The sequence below is a fragment of the Pieris napi genome, chromosome 20, assembly GCF_905475465.1.
Source record: "Pieris napi chromosome 20, ilPieNapi1.2, whole genome shotgun sequence".
Taxonomy (NCBI): Eukaryota; Metazoa; Arthropoda; class Insecta; order Lepidoptera; family Pieridae; genus Pieris; species Pieris napi.
In genome coordinates, this window is record NC_062253.1 from 10,510,473 (window position 1) to 10,534,043 (window position 23,571).

The 23,571-nt window shown below is 32.6% G+C and overlaps 1 protein-coding gene across 1 annotated transcript in view; it reads right to left on the bottom strand.

The window, feature by feature from the left end:
• The window catches only part of LOC125059655 (rho GTPase-activating protein conundrum), a 69,513-nt gene that overhangs the window by 35,579 nt on the left and 10,363 nt on the right, over positions 1 to 23,571 (bottom strand). Inside the window, exon 2 of the mRNA XM_047664171.1 lies at positions 18,634 to 18,781. Coding sequence (XP_047520127.1) covers positions 18,634 to 18,781 — 148 coding nt within the window. The remainder of the gene's footprint in view (positions 1 to 18,633; positions 18,782 to 23,571) is intronic.

The following is a 23,571-nucleotide window of genomic DNA, read 5'->3' on the forward strand; positions in this document are numbered from 1 at the left end:
ACACTTAAGTAAATCAGAGCCCGTTTTTTTCTCCTGGTCTATAAACAAAAACAGCGACCTACTAATTAGCATTTTACTAATACCCAAAAATACTGTTTAAATTAATTAATATCATAGATCAAACGTAATAGATTTCTATCTTTGATTATTATATACATCCATAAGCTTAAAGGCCGATTACCATTAATGGATATTCCCGGAATAATTGACATTTTGAGTCACTCTAAAATTAATTAATGATAAACATACATGTCCGATAACGGTTATCTGTAATGTACTGATAGTGTTTGATGCTTTTAACGTAGAACAACTTAAATATAGGTACTACGAGCTTTTACGTATAAGGAAATTTAATGAAATAAAGAAAAGACATCCTTTCTTTATTTCATTAAAATTATTTAAGATAAATGTTTTATTTTTGTATAATTAAAAAATCTGTAGCTGTAATATATGAATGCATATGTATAAAACCAATAACAAATCTGTCTTAAAAAACACATTAAATACGTATTATGTATTTAATGTGTTGTAATGTATTTAATTTGTTGTTACATAAATTCTATGACGCATGTAGACGGAGATAAATAATGTAAAAAAACCCAGATAAAAAGATTGATTTTCCACTAATACATAGTGAATTACTAAGTGTGACTGCATATTTAATTTTGACATAAAGAAGTCATATTTCGCGTCCCCTTTGAGATTTTAGGTTATTTTATCAGTGTTACGTCGTTTTAATCCCACAGTAATCTTGATGACACAGCAAACAAGAAGTATAGTATATATTTATATATGAATTTTAGTTCGCATAACTGCCACGCCGTTTCTCTTTTCATTCAGACTTCGTATATCATTTGATATCTATTGTATCATGCTCTTAAATATGTGTTCTTATATAGTCCAAACTTAAATGTACATCTTTCTTGAACTCTTCGGCTATATAACAAGCACGAAGAATTCTCGCGTATCCGTAAATTTGCCAAAACTGGAATCATTAGTCACCTTCCAACGTCAGTAATGCAAGATCCATCATAGTTTATTTTGACGGGTTGTTTAAACAATACAAACGTATGTCTGATTGGCAACCATTATCTCGACATCTCATTGTGAAATTTGATCGATTGTGAATTGTTTACATAAATAATTCTATATTGCTAATAACGGTCCATAGACCATCGTTTCTTAAGCGGGGGTTCGCGACCCTTGAGGGGACGAATTTATTTTAATAGGGGGTGCCTCTGTTTAAAAATATTAAATACAAACTATATATATAGGTACAAAAGATTCGTTTATTAAAGGAATTAATAATTATAGTGTAGTCTTATTAAACTAAATATTAAGATGTTATAAATAACCTGTTTTACTTAACTTTTTGGCTTTTTCGTGGGTCGCGACATAAAAATGTTGAGAAACGATGCGATAGACCACAAATTTGTTTGCAACTAGTATTACACTTAATTGAAACTTCGTACGGAAGGTGTCGACAAATATTGTTCAGACTTGTTATATACACAAAGATTTAGCACATTATAAATATAAGCACTAAATAGAATATATAAATAGCTCAAGAATAGAGACATAAAGACTACGTATGTGTTCCTTGTAACAGAAGATGAATATTAAAAAAAAGCATGACATAAAAATATATAGGTAAATAAAATTACTTTATACAACGCGAGGTTTCGAGTATCTACTTTACAGCAGAACAAGAGACTGCTTCATCAATTCGACAGGTAATAGGAGTTATAAGACGTGGTACCACTGAATTTTGGAAGGTTACTAGATGGTCACTAGATTTATTCTTTATTTTTGGATGATTTTACTCATCCAAAAATAAAGAATAAGCAATAGAGGATTATCTCAATATATGAGTCACTACAAAAGCACTTAGATATTAGTGTTAGGGCGGAGTGTTCGTGTAAATTCCTCATTGTTTAAAGTAGAAAGTAGTCAAGGATTCAGATATAAAAAGTAACGGATGCGCCGATGACTGTAATGGCCTTAAGAACGACCCTGGATATAGAAAGAGCCTTTGCATTGTTAACATCGAGCTGAAATGTAATTGAAACTTATTAACACGCTTACGGTACGCTATAATAGGTTTTCATGATTTCTGAAAGATTTTTTATATATGTATCTATATTCGGACCACAGAGTGGATTACATGGGAGTATTATTTTTGTAATTACAAATATACACAATAATATGTAAACAAAGAAATTAAAAAGAAAAGTAATATAGATATACAGAGTAATGAATGCATCGCAAGTGTAAAGCAGTGTACTTTATTTAACAATTTAGTCAACCCATAGATTAGTGGTTATAGACTAAATAATTTTCATATACGAAGTTTACAACATGACAAAATTCACATAACTTATATACACTAATATTATAAAGAAGAACGATTTGATTGTTATTGATAAGGCTCCTTAACTACTGGACCGATTTGAAAAATTCTTACAATTACAATCACACCATTGCAATCCTACATTATCCCTGATGAATATGGACTATAGAACATTTTCAAAAATTTAAGGATCCGCAAAAAAACGTAAATAATGCAACTCAAGGTGTGAAAAAAATACCAATAAAAATGGCGTACGCTACGGAAACTATAGACAATAGAGCAAAGGCCTACAGTTTTATGGAAGACATCAACATCTACAACGTCAGCGATACCGTAATCAATTACATCTTTATAAATAAAAAAGTTCCTTGAACTCTCAAGAAGGTAGAAAAATTTGAAACACATTAAGGCGAAACGAAGTTCGCGAGGGCAGCTAGTATTTAATCAAATAAATATCGAGAGTGAACGCTAGAATTCTTTTTTTATATTAATTAAATAATACTCCTGGATAAATAATTGCAATTGAATATGTTATTACGTCCTTTTTAAAAGGGAAAGGAACTTTTTTACATATTATACTGCTTAGAAACGTACTTAAAAAACAAATATTCGTTGAATATATCAAACAAAGGCCGCGTGAAAGTGCTTCTAAGAGTCGTGTGGGAGATGTATTGTGTACAGTAGCTTCTGAGAAGTTATAAGTGATATTTAATTATCTGTATTGATTGAAAGTCTTTTATAGAAGTGAAAATGTAGAAGAAAAATTTTACGTTGTTTTCCGTTTTATTTAAGATTGTTTGTTGCATTGTGAGAATTCGCTATTTATTTGCGGAAATAAGTACAAATGTACAAGTATTTTTTTTTGTACAGTTCAAAACCATCATTACCTAATCATGTGTACTTTAAAATAAAAATTTCCTTACAAGACAAGCATATAACAATGCTAATGGTCTGCGAGCATTATGTATGGATTTAGTTGGTTTGGTTGAGTTGGTAATCCATGAATAATAAAGGCAAAGTCAAGATACCATACGGAGAGAAAGTTAGTAAACCGTATACCATATGACGATATAAATAAATTATTAACCAAACATAAAAATAAAGCATTATATAACAGTTATAATAGACAAAAGGCTAATGCAACGAAACATACAACAGATAACGTCGAGGCCAAGTGAAATTAGTGTTTCTGTACACTTTTTTAATTTAAATATCTATAGAACATATTTTAATTCGTTTCGAAATGTTTATTCAAGGTTTGCGGGAATAGATAGTTTTTTATTTTAATATCTATAGAACATATTTTAATTCGTTTCGCAATGTTTATTCAAGGTTTGCGGGAATAGATAGTTTTTTATGTGTCTGTTCTGTGTCGAAATGTAAAACATAGCTATCTTACTTGCACAAGATGACTGGCGTATTAAAATGTTATTAAAATACAATCGAGACTAGATCTATATCTAATATGCCGCATGGACATGCTAAATAATATCAATAAAAGCAACTCAAAAGCCTTCAAGTAACTCATATTAACAATGTCTTCCAAGCGGATTCGACGTCACTGCTATACGTATTGCGTAGATGCTAATCACTAAGCCAATGGGGCTGGTAAATCATAATTACCTAGCTATTGAATACGTGTTCATTTAATTAAATAGATTGACTTGTCACGCACTAAACAAATTAATATAACACGAATTACTTGGGAAATATGTATTTTCTGCTTTAAGTTTTATCCACAACGAAGTTACAGGGGATCAAAGGTGACCTGAACTGTATTTTCATTTGTCACATCACTCGATTTAGCTTCAATCAATAAAACGACGGCTTTATGTTTTGCTACTATAATAATAGTTAGTAAAAAACGTGTGTATACTTAGGTATGTACACGCGTTAGAAGTTATTCTTTTTTTTATTAGATTTAGTTCGAGCACTTTAGAGGGACGTTTCCCTCTTCGATTTGCATTTTTCTAGTACATTTTAATGGTCACTTCCAATCGAAACGATGTAATATATACTAATCATGATATTTTACAATAAACTCTATGTACTATCACATTGGAACGGGTTTTCTCGTAAAGAAATCATTATTTTGGTTTAAATAAACACGACTCTGAAAAACACTACGCCATGACAATGTAACTTGTCGATAAAACAGAGCAAGGGCCCAGACTATTTTACTTACGTTTGAACAGATATTCAGGGTGACGGTTTTTTGTGATAAATTTACTCTCATCATTTTTCCCTAACGCGTCGAAAGAAGTATACTTACGACAAATGCGCCGCTATAGAGATTACACTTTGTACTTGTGTCTTTAAAAATTTCCAATCATATGATAACCAATGGAGTCAGGAGTGTAAGTGTACAATGTCGAGATTAGAAACAATAAGCATTGTCAGGGAACAATTGATGACTCTCTCAAATGTACCGGTTTGTTGATATTCTCGAATTAGTCATGCGTATTTTGGTTTTATTGTTTAGATTAAATGATCAAGCGACAGAAAACAACTGCAAAGAGGCATGTTTTTATAAGTTCACCAGCTGACCCAGCAAACGTCGCGTGGTTTTGCCATGTATATTACTTCTAGGAAAGATTTTTTAGTTAAATAAAAAAACCTATCTACTATAATAAATAAATAGAGGTTGATCGTAGAGGGGTGAAAATTAAGGGTTATATGTATTTTTTAATGCCACATATTAAAAAAATGTTATCAAAACAATAAAAATAAATTGATTGAGGTGGACACACCTTATCACTTACGGGTTTGAATTTACTCTTAAGTTTATCAATAGAAGACCCAAGTTCCTAAACCCCAGCTAAGCAGTATTTTAAAGTATTTTATATATTCGTTAATTCGTAAGTAAGGTAAAAGCATGAACAAATGTGTATAATAGACAGTTCAATCAAAGGCGTAAACGGACGAAAAGAACTAGCAAGAAGTGCTAGCTAATCATTACCAGCTTTAAGCTTCTTCCACATTCCACCAAAGTATCCGCGGTGTGAACTATTAGCTACGTACATACTTTAAAATCTAAACATGATTTAAAAAATACCCTACAGCCTAGATAAGAAACAATACTATGTACCAACAAACTCAGCCGCCTTTACAATCTCCAAGCTTTATAAAAACCGATGTAAAAAAGGTACAAAATATAAAGAACCTTGATCTAGGTTCTAAGTAACACATTCACATCAAATTTAGATCATGACACAATGAACCAGGCTCAATTAAAATTGTTCCGCGAACAAGGTCCATAACTAACAATAAGATCTAGATATACAATAGAACGATAATATGTTACCTACTTATACTAATCTTAACTTATATCCAGGGCATATTTGTTTTATAGAATCGTTTTTGAAAACAGAAAAAGTCTAGATTTTTTTGTCGTATTTTATCATCAAATTTGGTTGGTTTAAATATAATATAAAATGGAAGTCAAGGTTACGAGTTTAATATTCATATTATATCTGTATATGTGCCACGTATATAATATTAATGTACTACTTTTGGAAAAAAAAATATTATTATATTAATGATTATTTGCGTGAAACATTATAATTGATATTAATACGATAACGTGATGATGTAGTGATAAAATAATATAAGAATTAACTATAATGACTAACTCATAATGTAATTGTACCTTCTATTCTACCTTTTAAGACACATTTGCACGCCATTATATGTGGCATATTATGCAAACTTTAGATTGTGCCACCATAAAATTTTTGTACCATATGCATCCGAATAAATTAATATTATATTCATAACACTGTCAACACTAGAAATGAGCTAATACAAAATACACTGCCGGAACCAGCGGACCGCCGGACCACAGATATCCATATCCCATGTCACTAATTTTATATTTGCGTGACTTTTGACATATATTTGAATTTTGGTATGAAAGCAAGTAAAGATGATGAAATATATTAATTTTAATTTTTTTATTTATTTTCTCACAAAAACTTAAACTTAGGACATAAGCAAGTGACAGTTATATTCTTACTTCTGTTAATGGAAAAGCTAGTTTGTATGAGACTGATGCCTGCTAAAGGTAAGAGTACCTGTGTTACAGGTCATCAGGCCTCCACCACTACGGATCGACAGAAGATCTTGTACAATACAATACATTACAATATATAAGGAAACCACATGGGGTATGTGTGTATGTGTAAATTATGTGTATGTCACTGGGTGTGTGTCTGTGTATGTTTTATATTTATTACTTAAGTGTAAATCTAATAAAGCTAGAACTATTATACTAAAAATTTATTCCCTGTTATTAACAAAGATTAGAATCAACTTTAAACTCAACTATTTAATTATTGTCAGCATTTTTTCTGTTTTTAATGAATTATGAGTATTCGTTTAGCCCACACAGATATGTCAGTACTCACAATACAGCAGAGGCGGCGGGTAATAACATAAATTAAGCAATTGCTACAATTTGAATAAGTAGGTTGGACCCACTTGACTAATTGTCAAACGAACCCGCCATTTCATACAATTGTTTTATTCAAAGTTTAATCAAATTTATTACGTACTAGCTGGCCTGGCGAACATCGTACCGCCTAACGGTCTATTCTTTATTTTTTTTTAAATACTTATTCTGCTATTCGGGACACCGGTCTAGCTAGTAAGATAAAAAAAGAAAGTTGATAAGACAATAAATACATTGTCAAAAATAAAAATTTACCTTCCCGGAACCCCTCCACTAACACTTGAACTCTTTGCTATGGTATTCAAATTGACTTTTAAGTATTATTACGAATATTTTGTATGGGAATATAGAAAAGTTATTTTTAGACTTTTTCACTCATTTTTTTAAATTTTTCTCTCCGTAAGAACCATCCTCGTACTTCAAGGAATATTATGTAAAAAAATCAGACAAATCGGTCAAGCCGTTTGCATGCTATGTCGTGACAACGGAAAACGGGTTTCATTTTTATATATATATAGACTAGTGGACCCCACAGACGTTGTCCTGCATGATATTTAAAGCGATTAGGATATTAAGCAAAGTATGAAAGTACCGACTGCAGTGCTATCTGCCGGGCTGATTTGTGAATCTAAACCATTCCCAGATCCCCTTGAACACACACAAAAAATTTCATCAAAATCGGTCCAGTCGTTTGAGAGAAGTTCAGTGACATACACACTCACAGAAGAATTATATATATAAAGATTTAAGAAATAAATTGAAAGGAAATTCTACCAGCATTAAAATTACTCTGCCACAGAGACTAAACTTTAAAAATTAATTTTAGTGTTATATTTATTTATATTCAGTTAATTTAAGGATCTATTTAATATAGTAGTGTTTTTTTTTTAAATTTGTGATACTCAAATAAAATGTTTATTCAAAACAAATAATTTATTACATATACCGTCGAGGCTTACGGACGCCTGAAAATCTTGAATTTGATTCCGGGTGGATTGTTTCAAATTAGGCAAAAAAACCTCATTCCCTACTTTATTTACTTACTTTGGATATGATACGGGGATATGTATGTACCATAAAATTCATTTATAAATTAATTTCTATGAAAGATTAGTCCTTTAAAAAAGCTTATATCAATATGATGTTAAAACAAGTCTGTTATGTGTAGGTTATCAAAGATTATGTCACCAACAAATTATTCGCTTCGGAAATGCGAACTTAAATATGATGTCATAGACAAAGATCATGATGATATTCACCTTATTAAAATTAGTCCATCCTAATGAATATACGCACAAGGCTTCTTTACAAGGTCCGTAGAGCATAACAAACAGTGCTATTAAATCGGCCACTAGAAGTTTTGTGTGCAACAGGATCATGTGTGGACCTGTGCATCGACCTGGACCTCGAAACAATAGGGGTTCGAAATTGGACGCGGGAAGCACTGGATAGATTTCGATGGCGAAGTGTACTTGAGGAGACTAAGGCTCACAGGGGGCTGTATAACCATTGATAATGATGATAGAAATTTTTTACGCGACCATATACATACTGATATTTTTTATGAGCACCATATTGAAGACAAGCATGCACGCAAGCCTGACGCCAAAGCTTCTTTGAAATTGCACCTACTCCTGACAGGACTGGAGGAGTTTAATACAATGCATCTTTTTTTTAATTAGGTGATAATGCGCTTACGCAGGCCCGCGCCAAGGTTATCGAGCTTGACGCGGGACTGTGGGGTTGGGTCTACTCTAAAATCCCTCTGCTATTCAGAGGGGTAGCGAGACCCCACCCACTAATAATACCTTAACCCTTCACACGCCCTCAAGGTGGGCCCTCTGGGTTTTCCAGGCTTTCTACTATTGAGGCCTAGAATGAGTAAATCTATAAGATTTCTCGGTCAAATTTGTTCATAAAGAATATTTCATACATGAGCAAATATTTCGTACATAATTAGCAAATATTATTTGTGGTATTTCCAAAGAGCAAAGGTTGGTTATATCAGGTTGAAAAACAAATAGTTTTTCATATTTATAATTCTAAGTGCTTTTCAGTTGAACATGTAATTTAAATAAATCAAGACATTTCTGAGTTAGCTACACAAGGTATTATAAAGTAGTTCTTATTTAATGAATCTGTTTGTTTTTAAGACTTTATAAGCTAAGTTTTGGAAAAGAAGATAAGGAATATCGAACTAATTACTTATACTGTACACGATAAATCGTTGAAATAATTATATTTCAAGCGATTAGGATATTAAACAAAGTAAGAACGAACCGACTGCAGCGCCATCGGCCAGGGTGATTTGTGAATCTAAACCATCCAGAGCGCCACCCTAACGCATACAAATAAATTAATTCAAAGCAGTCCAGCCGTTTAAGAGGAGTTCCGTGACACACACTCGTACAGTACATTTATATATATAAGAGAAAATAACTTTATTAATTTAGGTAAACAAGTACACTTATGAACGTCAACAGAAAAGATGTTAAATTAATTCTAAATTTACATTTACTACCAGTTCGCAAGTCAAGGGCGTAGAGCGGGCAAGAATAACTGGCAAGAAACTTTCCGCCACTCTTTTTAATCGCTAAGTTTTGAGTCATACAAATTGTTTGAACTGGAGAAAATCAATCCCAAGGATTAGGATCATTTGAATATTCATCAAATTTATAAAAAGCTCTATTGCTTAATTTACGTTTAACGAGAGCTTTGAATTTATTTAGTAATAATTCTCTAATTTCGCTTGGGAGTTTTAAACGAATACATTTCCATTTTTAGTTCGTCCTAGTCCTCCTCTAATAGCTATAAAACATTTATTTACTATTCAGTTATTTATACACAGTGTGTTATTAAATCATGCCGGGGGTCAGGCTGAAGGGTCCCGCTAGTCGGATTAAGATGACCGTTACATTCCGAGCGTCGCGCAAAAAATGTCAAACAAAACCAGATTCATAGCATTGCTCTCGTTGCTCGGATTCATATCTATGTATATTTCATAGAACTCATGCAGCAGCAGACTTTACGTAATCTTTGAGAAAGCGTTCGTCGTATACTAAAAACTGGTTTTGTTTGACACTTTATATTTACTTATTGAATTGTATTGGGTGCCTCATCTTGGGCTATTTGGTGATGGAGCAATAGCTGAACGCATCTTCTCATCAGGAAAGTGTATACATTTATTTATGTTTACATACTTCTAAAGTTTAGTTGATTTCTTGTTTATAAGAATCAGTTGTGGCGTACTTACACTTGGGCAGAGACGTGAGCAGGAAAGTGAGCAGTGTATGTATGTATAGGTCACTCGCTCTGCCACTGCCCATGCAGCTAATATTGCCATCGTTGTCGTTCAGAAGAATAAACAGTGTGAGCACGCTAGTCTGGCGAATATTATACCAAGAATTATTTAGGGCAATATTTTCGGCACCGGCAGAAGGATGAGTAAGATCAATGCGGTATTGGATTCCCTTATTACAAATCGTGGACTAAATATAGAACCGTTGTTGTTACCATGGCTTCGGCGTTTTGCATCGTGATAAATCTTTAAATTTGTCTTTGATCTACGCGAAGTTTACTTTAAATAGAAGTAATGTTACTAATGTGAAGTCGCGGACCAATGGATGAAAATCACCCAAAATTTCGTGTAATGATACTACTTAATCAAAAACCCATCGACGTGGAACAGTGTGGTTTTTTAATTCAAAAAACGTCTAAACGACCAAGCACCTAACCTTCCACATAAAACATCCAATTAAGTAACTAATTTTCCTTTCACCAGGCTAATTCCTAATTTATTACACTTTCTATGTAATACATGTTATTGAGTATTACGTATTACCATTAAAACTATATCAGACCAATTTAAAAACCATTAAAATTGTAAAGGAAGTCCAAACGTATCTAAAAACGGCGATATTGTAATATTGTTTACAGCAAGCTTACCGTGCGAGTTTATTTCAAAGATTGATTAACAGCTATAATGACATTTGAAGACGAAACAAACCAAACTTTTTTGACATCAAAATCTCTTTTGAAGTTAAGTGGTAAGCTCTCAGCCTTAACGTTACGTGCCTTAGAAACTCGCTGTATATGCGTATAAAAAGCCAATTAATTTCTTATCAAGTCTGACTCAAACGAATATAGTGTTGTAATTACATACGCAATTAAATACATCTCTGAAGCGTCATTCCGTTTGAAGTTATTGGAAAATAATCGAGTAATACGTAATATATTTTGCGCATCTTGATAAAATTTCTGACATCAAAATTGTTTTAGCGATAAAGATAACAACATTAAGGAAACAAAATAAAATCAAGATCGTAAAACTTAATCAAAATTGTAAGAGATACTTATAATATCTGCGTGAGTCGGCTAGATATTGGAAGAATTTTTGTCCTTTTCTACCACCTTATTTCCTGGGTGCCTACGATTATCAAGGCTGGGATGCATTGGAACCCAAGCTGTTTTCTAATGAAAACATCTTATAATAGGGGAGCCCCCAAGCGGGGATTTTGGGATGTCCTACAGCGTGGCAAATATATACAGGAGGATACCTTGTACCCGTGTACATCTATCAAATATAAGCCCCATATATATGGCCGCCCGTCAAGGATAAAGGATCAGATTAGTAAAAAATCCTAGCGTGAACCTTGACCCCAACTGTCAACGATTTTGCACATTACAAAATACTTATGCAACTATAAAAAAAAAAAAAAATTAAAAAAACCCTATTTTTACGTATATATCATGTTTAAAGGGGTAAAAAAGTGTGGTTGTTGAGATTCACGATACGATTTTATCAGTAAGAGCGTTGTTAAGTAGTTGAGTTGAGAGACGTTTATCAGTAACGATATAGAAATAGTAAATAGTGTCAATAGATATATGTAAATCTTATTCAATGGCTAGAATTCGGTCACCCAATAGCCTTCGAATCACTTGTTCTGAATTTCGTAAGGCGACAATCTGTTTTAAAATGCTTTTTCCAGAAATAATCCATTTAGAAATTCATACCTAACTATTAATCAAAGTTAAAGCCGCGAGCCAAAAAACAAAGAAACTAAAATGGAATTGCGTAAAATATGTTAGTAGAATGCCAAACCACACATGGGGTTAAATTGCGACTGGCTACCGAAGTATCATAAGAGAAATTTACCATTCATGGAGGAAGGTTCAAGGGAACAGGAATAGGAACACATGGGTGGATGCATGCATAGTAATACTTAAAATTATCATTCTTCAAATTACTACACACGCTTTACTTATATGCATCAAAGTGATATTTTGAACCGGTAAGCCATGATTAGACAAGACGTGAAGCAATTCGTTCAATGACTCGATCATTGATAACCACAGGTTTAATGAGGCAACTTCACTTAACTTTCTAAACACACGGTCAGGTTGTAACCTTGGCATGCCTATACTAAAGATAGTTTAACTAGTTGGAGACTAATTTAACATATTTTTCTTGTGTCGTGTAAAAACATTGAAGGCTGTATAAACATTGTGTGTGTGCTGTGGTACAGCCCGTCAGACACCAAGGTGCCCCTTAGTGGTTTTGTAGTGTTTTTGTACAAAGCAGTCACTCAAAATGAAGGTTGAGATTATTTACATATTTTAAGTAAGTAACAAAAACGTAAGCAAAAAGTGTCGTAAGATTATGATTGTTTGGTTGCATACCGTAAGCTGATTAAAAATTATATTTCTGTGGCCATAGGTCAGAATATGATAAATGCAATTTCATTACTTTACAGGACAAGAAATTAAATTATTAAGAAATCTTGAAGGCACTATTAAAATATGAAACACTCGATATACGAATGAATGTACTTATCATTGTCTGATCTATGACCACAGATTTAATTTATGCATATTTAATAAAATAAAAATTGTCTCAATTGGTTTGTTAGTATAAATTTGTCTTAATTTATAGTTGTAGATTTAAATATTATGTATAGTATTAGATAAGAGATGGTATGAGAATCCCCTTTCGAAGTGATGGCCTACTCCAATAAGGACCTATTTTCCCTTGATTGTGACTCCCAAAAACAGTGCTTGCCTGCCAGTGGTCCCTGGTTCTTTTTTACCCAAAGGGCCTTTTCACTTTATTGGTTGACTCATCTTCCTTTGGTTCTTGAGATGCAAGCCATAAACAATCATAATATTTTTTTTATATCGCAGCTCATTGACACCCATTTTTAGTGGGTGCGTTGCCGGCCTTTGAGGGAGGAGAACACTCGAATTTTAAATTTGATATTGAATATTAATTATTTTTTCTGGGATAGAGACATGTCAATCTTCTTTTTATATTTGCAGTTGGATTGATAAATTTGTATATACACAACCATAACTACTAAAAGTAGATAATGATATATATATATGCAAACTAGAAGCAAGTACGAAAAATTCGTACATAAACGTGTTTTGAAGAAAGTGGTCATACAACTCTTAAGCCGTACAGATTTCTTTTATTATTTTCGTACAGATTCCTTGTTATATAAAAACAGGTGGACTTGGTCAGATCTATTCGTTTCCTATATAACTTGAATGACCAGCGCTGTGGAACTAGAATGACCAGCGCTGTGGAACTTCTTGCTCCTCAGCATAATGCTGAGCCAGGGCCAATTACAACCACAGTACACACACATTGCACACTAGAAGCGAACCGAATGGCAAAAGAAAATTTCTTAATTTTAATTTCTAATTTTTATTGTTTGTGATGTCTTATTTTATTTTATGTTTTCTCTAAGTATTGTTATTTTGTGTGTTTATGTGTGTGTGTTTTTGTTTGTAATAAATGTTATGTCTATGTCTATATTTTAAGCTACTTCAGACCTCGTCTTCTTCTTTTATCTACTGCCGCACAACTTTCTCCACTCTCCCCTGTCTTCGGCTCTTCTTGGGTTATGGTACCGTAATGGCCTTTACTTGATCGGCCTCGAGATCTGGTGCCCTTCACTCTGCCAGTCACGATGAGTTTTTCTAGGCTTCCTGGATCTCTGCGTGTTACATGACCACTCAGGATGCGTTGGCAACAAACTTTCGAAAGACGATTTTTTCTTGTTATTCTAAACGATGTCGTCGAAAACGGTTTTGTGTTGTCATATGATACTGTTTAAGTGCCTTTTGGAGCCGGTCCAAGTTTTTTCTTTACGATACATGGGAAATCCAAAGTGACAATCACAGTTTAGAATAAGCCACTAGGTTAAAACTGTTCTTAGCTATATACGACTATACATACCCGATATATATAAATAGTCTAATGAACTTTGGGTGTAGGCCCAACACCGGAAAACCCGCATCAAGGGCGACATCCGTGGCATGAGCATGGGCGCATTATCACCTCGTTAACAATACATATCTACGATAAAATATTCTTAATATATTCACGTGTGAAAATGATATGAGAACTTAAGAAGGGATGCAACTTCCTCAGAGGAGACTCTTTACACCACGGGAATGTAAGTGCGTGCTCCTATTTCACCATGCCTTCTGCTGATAGAGGACAAATCTTTGTTTTTAATAATAACCTTCTTACAAACATTGTGTAAAACAAAAAACTTGGCGATTAAAAAGAGTGGCGGAGAGTTTATTGCCAGTTCTTCTATTCCGTTCTACGCCCTTGATTTGAGAACTGGCAGTAAATTTAAAATTAAAAGCATAAATAAATATTTATTTTTTCACGTCCATAACACAATGTTACCTATATGAATAAAAGATTTTGAATTTGATTTTAACTTTTGTATTGAAGAAGTCGCATGGATCCGCTAAGCATCCGCAAATATATACAAAGTTACCTTAAAAAAATCTAAGGAAGATCCAAAGAAAAAACTTTAAGCTTCGAAATAAATATAAATTTCATATCAGTATATAGGATCTCATTGGGGAGTTGACTGCGCTACAGTTGATCAATTTGCGTGAAGTGCATCAACTCGTGCGCATCCGTCCGTTATGAGGTACGTAACGGGACCCGTGTCGTGTGCGACCATCGCTTAAGTGACCATTGCCGACCTCGAGTTAAGGTCGCTTTCTGGTTTTGAATGGGCTAATTTATACAATTTCAGTATTTAAATTACTGTACGTCCAGTACTGTGTTTAAGTAAAAAAGGTACAGGTAAATACAATTTTTAAATCTAGAACTTAAGTAACTTTTCTGACGACTCATTGGTCTAGTGGTTAGTACCCCTGACTGCGAATCCATGGGTCCCGGGTTCGATCCCCGGCTGAGACGAACATCGATGTGATGAGCATTTGGTGTTGTGCTTAGGTTTTGGGTGTTTAAATATGTATTTATATGTCTATCTATCTATAATATGTATGTATATCCGTTGCATAGTACCCATAACACAAGCTTCACCAGCTTAGCATGGGACTAGGTCAATTGGTGTGAATTGTCTTTGAAATAAAAAAAAATTAAAAAAAATAAAAAGCTCCGAAGAAAAAAGAAGTTTCAATAATAAACAAAGCTTTGCGTAGTTAAAAAAGTAAATTAATGAAATAATAAAATGTATGTCAACAAATTGTTACAGTACAAATAATAATCCTTTTGGTAGTCCTAACAGATAACGAGAAGTTATCGTTTTCGTATTTAAGCTGCGCGAAAGCACCGACTAAGAATATGGACTTAGTTTTGCGTACAAATAACCTCTGGATCCTTTTATAAACGTTGTAAATGAAGGACTGGACAATATATGTCGCTAGGCAGTCTTGGCCTAGCTTCAGCGTCGTAAGCATGTCGTTCGTTTATATACAGATCTGCTGCACATGCTGCTACGGTGAAAAAGGTGAATGGACATCGTAATGAACTAGTTGCCTCTCAGGCAAAGAAGGCTCAGAGCATCTTGTCTAAAGGAAATAATAATAAAAAGCCATCTCTGGATCTACATAAGACTAGCACAACTAAATAATTATTTAATTTAACTCTAACTTTGTCAAACACATAGTTTGGAATCAAGACTCGGCTGTTTATCATACAACGTATTACCCCATATTTCGTCCATACAATGCGCAAAGATGATGAGAACTTTGATCCTGATTGGTAACACAGAAGGCAAAAGATCGCAAACAAATTTTACCCATTGAGTGAAAGACTCTCAAAACTGTATTTTGTGAGAGGCGCTGGACACATATGATGAGAAATAAATCGCTCCAGATGTTTCCTTGCTGACCACGACGGTAAGATATGAGCAACCGACTGAAGAGAGAGATGGAATTAAGAATCACGGAAATAATCGGCGAACATTCCAGTCTCTATAAGGTACGAATTAAATACAATAATTGCCGTGACTTTACATTCCGATGTTAATAGTTGATGGTTTTACAGTTAGTGAATGCTGTCTAAACAAAATTAAATAGCACTTGACAAACGTTTGTATTTGGTCATTGGCTTATTTAAGTGAAATATATGTATAACTATATAACTTTATAGTATGTAAAAATAAAAGTTGTTACAGATATAATAGTAATTTAGGCCGGTCAAAAAAGTTGTTCCGAGTTGACTCTTCTAATAGATATGATAACGACATAAAAAGCTCTTATAAAAAGAACTGTGAACAATATAACATCTCATTGTTAGCTTTGGCATATCAAAATGTTATTGCAGAAACGTTACACGGCGTTAATGACATATATTATAAACATAATATATGTATTTTCGTACTTACACATGTATTTATAGGCCTATATTGTATGTAACTGCAACAATTCAAAGCCCACAATTTAACTCCGTCCTACTGACATTTAAATAACAAAGATAGTAAGGAAAGGTAGGTTCGTGGATACGTCCGGTTTTCTCAACGAAACCTGTCGCAACGTGGAATGCAGGCTCAAGGCTGATGTATGAAAGTCGATAAAATCGCAACCGATTAACAAACTCCATAACAACAGATTGTGAAGAAAACTTCAGAAAATTAATTATTCTTTCACATAAGCTTGATAAGCTTTGTTTAAGATGTTCTAAGGATTTATTAACATAATTTAACGTTACGACTGCTCTCAATCTTGATGAAATGAATTCTGTTTATTACGTAAGTACCTACTAAACAGTACTAAACAATAATTAATAAATTTAATATGTAACATTGAAATTTTTATTGTTTTTGATATGTCTTATTTTATTTTTTCTTTGACTATTGTTATTTATAACTAAAATATATATTAAAAGGAGTTCCTTTAGGCAAGGTTCCGAAGATACTGGCACCGTTCCCCCTTTGAACAGCTAGACTAATTCTTTGTCCGAGGTAGCCTCACCTTTTTGCTATTTCCTTAAATAGTCTTATAGCGCTAGGACAAATAATAATAATAAAAATGACAAAATAATTTATATTAATAAGATTGTTATCATAAGGCTGCTTATGTAACTTTCATAAATTTGGGCCAATAAGGCCTAGAAACCTTTTCATTGTTTACGATTAGGCCGTCGCCTTAAATGTCGTCAAGCAGGAAGTATCGCTCTTCGAGTTTGTTTACGTTTCTAGAATTCGTAATCACTGAATGAAAAGTTTTATTTTACTGTGATTGAAGAATGAACATTCTATTTAAAATTCACCCAAGTTTTGATCAACATTGCTTTGTCCTATGATTATTATACAGTTGGCGCAATATATTATAATTAGATGAGGCATTAAATGTAGCTATTATATTAATATTGGGTTTTATTTGATGGCGTAGAAAATTTATATAGTTAAGTTTAGACTAAGAATGCATTTGTTGCTAACGGCGTGAGATTCACAATTTGGAATATTGTCTAGTTTGTATGACGATTGTGCGGTAAATAGAATTATTTACACCTTATAGGCTTTGTGGGGTTTAGAATCAAAACTTTACTACGTTGGATCTTTGATTTTCTTTATTTATTTAATTCGTAATCCTACAGCTAACATAAATTATATATAAATAACAAACAGTTACACTGAAAATATAGCCAGAGATGGAATACATAATACAACTACAAAAAGGTTCAAAAATTTACAAAAGGAAACAAACAAATATAAATCATTCAATACATTTAACTAAGTGGTACCTAATTTGGCTGTGTTGTATGATGGTGTAAAAGTGAGGGTAAGTACGCGAAGGTGTGTATGTGGGGTATGCTCATGATGGAGGTGATTTTGCGCTATGGATATTCTTAATTTTAACCATATTCCGCTACAGCTTAAACAAGTCAAGGCTTAAATATTAGTCGTTGTATGGCCGGGCTGCGCGATATCAAACTGAGTTTTTTGCATAGTTAGTGTTGATGTGAGGAACATGAAACAATTACTAGTTTTGAAATGTTTTCTTATTGCCCACTCTAATATGATAACTGTAAATTTAATTCTTCCCATTAAATGATTTTGATAAGTGTATATATTTACCTATATGATTAAATAAACTTTGATTTGATTTGAATCGTCAGATGTCTAATGCCCGAACGAGGTGTGACGGTACAATTCACAATAATGGATATAAAATTTGCTAATTTATCGACTCCAATGGATATTATTGCAGTAACATCTGCATAATAAACTTTATTCATATTCATATTTTAATATAACGTTAGCAGCATTGCAAAAGTATGTTTCAAAATAACGACTAATTTGCTGTATAATTAGAACATTACAACATTCGTACATAAATAATATATTTGATAAATTTGTTCTTTGTCATTTTAATCAGGTAGAAAATTTATTAATTTCTACATAATCTATATTTTCCCGTCTATTTTCCTCGTGTATGTGCAAAATACCAATTCCAAAAATATATATAAGCTGTATTCAAATGGATATCAATACGGTTTCCATGGCAACGGTGTCAGTTCTAATTCTTAGAGAGAAAAGCAATTAGCCTAAATTACCTTCGTAATGGTTGTCGTCGTCATCGGTGTGATGAGCAGTGCTGATCTGTCGACAGAGGTCTTCGTACTCCGCCCAATAAGCAGCTAATGCGGAAGGGTCAGGCGCACGTGGCGGCAATGGAAGTGACATACGGACTTCCGGGGACTCCTGTAATCAAATATATGAAACTTTATAAATATTCATGCATACAGACTCTAAAAACATTGCATAAAATAATATTCTGGTATTACTAGTGTTAAAATATGTGAATTTAGAAATATTAAGTAACGTTCTTTACATAATAACTTCTATGATATAAACGAATAGTTCTATATTACGCAGTTGTGCACTACCGTGTAAGCTTATTATGTATTTATTAACAAAAAACACAATTCTGTCCTAAAAGGTGACCCTAAATCAACAACAATGCATAACCAATAAAACACACGAAAAATTTCAGAATTACATAATGAAAACCTAATTAAGTATTATATACAATAAAAAAAGGACCTATGTAGTTTGTATTATGTATTGTAATTGCATATAAACACCGTAGGAATACTAAAAACCAAATAAATAATCATCATGAAATCTACAGCAATCTTCATATAAAAGAAAACTTACGCAACTCGATATTATCATAGAAAAAGATTTACGAAATGTTTCTAACGTTTTGAAATAATTCTAAACTAATATTTGTAAAAAAATCTCATTAGACTACAGTATTGTTTTTTTATACGAATACTGCAAATTATAAGCTATATATATGAAAACGTCTGAATAAACGCGAAATTAGTACATAACGAATGTTTTTCTAATCACTAGAAACTACATACCAATAGTTATATAAAATTTACTCATTTATTTATTTCGTAATCCTACAGCTAACATAAATTATATAACATATAGCAGTCAAAGATGTAATAAATATTAAATAAATTTAAACAAGTAATACCTAACTTCGGCTGTGTTGCATTATAGTGTGAAAATGAGGGTATGTACTTGAGGGTTGTGCTCATGATGCCAGGTTATTTAGAGCTATGGATATTCTTATCACTCATTTTTAACATTATCCGTGATGGCTTGAACAAGTCAAAAACAAGATAATTTTCTTGATATACTTCAAGCTCAACGGGATAAATATTTTAGCATAAATTATTAAATCGTTAATTTTCAATCGCTATCATATACCATTTATATACAGCCTTATTATATATATACATAATAGAATTATTATATCAAACAAACTAAAACAATAACATATATGTTATATTATGACATTGTCTTTAAAATCTTAATTGTTGTACATACCTACTCTAAATTACTTTAAGATACTAAAACACACAACTATAAACTACTAGCTAACAACGCATAATTATTACTTAGTAATTCAAATTTCATTTCTATTCATTATATATTTTACTTAAAAATGTTATATAACTCAAGAATTTTTTTTCAAAATGAATTTATATTCACTAATTAAGAAACTTTTAATTAAGTATACAACAAGCAATTAAAACTGAAAATGTGTTTTTGGTTCTGAATTTCGTAATACAGTTGTGTAATTATTTTATACAATGATAGCTTGCATAGAACCGAATTCAAAACTAGAAAGTCTTAGTCCGAATTGAAAATATAAATTGTAGTTTGTTCATATTTCAAAGGCACGAATATTTTATAAATTACATTATCGCATTTATGGAGACACTAAAAACGTGTCAAACGGTTACATGTTCTTAGCCAAGTATAAAAATCATTGATTAGACTGTGTGTGACATTGAACGTTCATGATACATACAGCTATTAACCTAAAATCAATTTTCTGACCGACTCTTTTACATATTTAGTATTGATAAACATTTTCCTTATTCAAGAGATTACAAAATATATGGGTGCTCTTACAATATACGAAATGACATGTTCGTATAAAAGACAACATTTAAAAATTAAATAGTGATATTTCTCTTAAGAACAGCTATGCTAAAAGAAGAACGGTAACACTTCAGCTGTTTTAAATAATAACTATAGCTTAATCAACGATATAAGACTTTGATTGAATCTATTACCAATGTCGCCGGTTCGCTAATTTCCTTTGTCAAAAACTATGAAGTTCGATTACTTAATCACTCGGTATAATGCTTGCCGTAAGAGCTGTGTTGGTCTCATGAGCATGCGCCTCTCAACCCTGAGGTCATGCGTTCAATCACGGTAAACACTACCCGGTACGGTGAAGGCAAACAACGTGAGAAATCCGGCGTGCCTTACACCCAAAAAAGTGACGGCGTGTGTTAGGGACAGAAAGCCTACATACCGATAAGGAAAAATAAATACATAATATACAGAAATCTGAGGCCCAGACCTAAAAGAGTTTTAGCGACACTTTTGACAATGCTAGCGGTACAATACCCATTCTTATTATCTATTCCGTGACTTTACAGTAATCGGTTAACATGAAGGTTAATTGCGCAGTTAATAAAACATTGATCTTGACGATAGCTTGTCAAGGAGTGGTCAAGCAGAATACTGACACACCCAGCACTTAAAATATAACCTTAATAAGTTATATTGCGTTAAGTTTAAACTTGAGATTAGAGACGGGTTAGGAAATCATGACCTTTACGGTTAATTTTGAATATTAAACTTCAAAATTTTACTTTTTTGTCGTTACAAGGTAGTATTACGTAGTCATAAAAGGCTTAATATATCTAGAAATATTTTTATATTTACATAGAAGCAGTGGCGTAACAATAGGGTGGCAGGGCTGGCAAGATGCCTCGGGCCCCCGACCCAAGAGGGCCCCTGACCAAGTGATATTATGTTTTATGTATGAATGTGAGGTCTCCAATACGCATTGGGCTAGCGTGGGGACTGCAGACCATTCCCTCTCGCCTAAGAGAGGAGGCCTATGGCCATTAGTGGGACATATACAACGTGTAATTGAGTACAGTGAAAATCTCGAAGTTTAATAAAATTAAACTGAGTACAACTTGACGATTTTTACTGATAGGGCCTCATCTAAAGACTGCATAGAAGAGGACAGTTTAATTATAAAACGTGAACTAAGGATAGTCTTTTTTTGTTATTATGGTTTTTCGGTACAGCAAAAGGTTACCATAAGAAGTCAGTCAGACTTCAGAGAAATGTATAGCTCGCGCTAAGTCTCGTTTCTGCGACTTAAACTAGAGTCAACTTCTCCACCGAAACCCAAATGTTTAAATTCGACGACAATTATTTTTGTATGTAAAAACATTGACAATTACAAAATCTAAATGTTTGATTTAGTTTAAAATTCTTTAAGCAATATGTGCGGCATAAACGTTTTCATGATCAACCGTATAAATATAGTTTCCATATTTTTCTAATTCTAAATCACCTCACGTAGAAATGTAAATGAAGCTTAAAATTCCATTATATTAATTTGCATATAAAGCCAATCCCTTCAAGGCGAATGTCAAGATTTCAAAGATATTTCCGTTTACGAGTTCATACTAAATATTCATGAAGATTTTATGACATTTAAATTCCTATATTTAATTCAAAATTTACTTAATAAATCATTGATTAAAGCATATTTATTCATAGACATCATTTGAGAAAACAAATAATATATAAATAATAATTTTTAAATGAATAATCTCGAAAAGCAAATAAAACTATAATTAAATATTAAATAACTTCTATCATATTCCTCAAATTCATATAATTAATATAAAGCAATACGTAACAAACAATTATGTGTATTAGAGTAACTGTCATTGCTAGAGACTCTTGCGCCATACCTACTTATTGTACGCGGCAAATAGAGTGAAACTCGTTAAGGTTCTATTTCGTAATGATTTATTTGCATGGCTTTTTGTATTTGCCATTTAAATTGATTCTGAGTCAATACAAACTCCACAGAACTTATATCCGAGGTCCAAATCAAAGGGTTAAACAATTTTTTTAAACTTACATCCATTTTTAATTATTATTATTACTACGTTGATTAAGGATATTGTAAATATTGAATATTTGTGTGTTCTCATATGAAGTATGGAATAATATATAACAATATAAGTATTAATTTAGAATTTCAGCTAGATGAAGATTTACAACGTATTACTTAATACATACATATTAACACATTCGATTTGCAATACGGCCGTACGTGCGTAAGCGCTTATTGTAACATGAACCGATAAGTCGAGTTCTGCCAAGCGTCACTTATTTCTCGTTGACGGCCCTCACAACACAATAGGTACTTATGAGATCTATAAAATCGAACCGGCCGAAGACTCAATTCAAAACGGAACAAAATATAACTCATTTAATACAGCTCATACGTATTGCATGTGAACTAACAATTGACGTTTGCGAGATTGAAAAACTCGAAAGAGGTTTTATTTATTATTTAAATATCCTAATATCCCCGACTCTTCTGGTGCGGGACCTTATTTTATACATATATTTTGTACAAACATATATAAACTCAAACTCAAAAAGAAGTTAAATTCATTGTAAATTTACATTTACTACCAGTTCGCAAGTCAAGGGCGCACAGCGGGTAAGTATATTATACATACATACATTAAGAAATTTCCCCATATATATATCCATATGTATATACAAATATATATATATATATATTACTACATATTTCTATTTTATATTCGGGGCTCTCACCTCTGCTACGCTTTTGTTGCAGTGAGTCTTACTATCTACCTCACTGCAGAAATCTTCCAGTTGAGATCTGAAGTTTCTTAATATTTCGGGTAAATGCTCGGTTGTTACCTTTATTATTTGTTGCTCGAAATCGCACCTGGAGGTGAAGGAGGAGGTTTAACTCGACAATATTTTTTTTGACCATTGAATGTTTTGTCCTTATCTCTCGCGTTGTGAATATATTAAAAAGTGACAAAACAATCCACTTATGATGCAGCATATAATACTCGTATACATAGAGTAAATAAAAATACTAT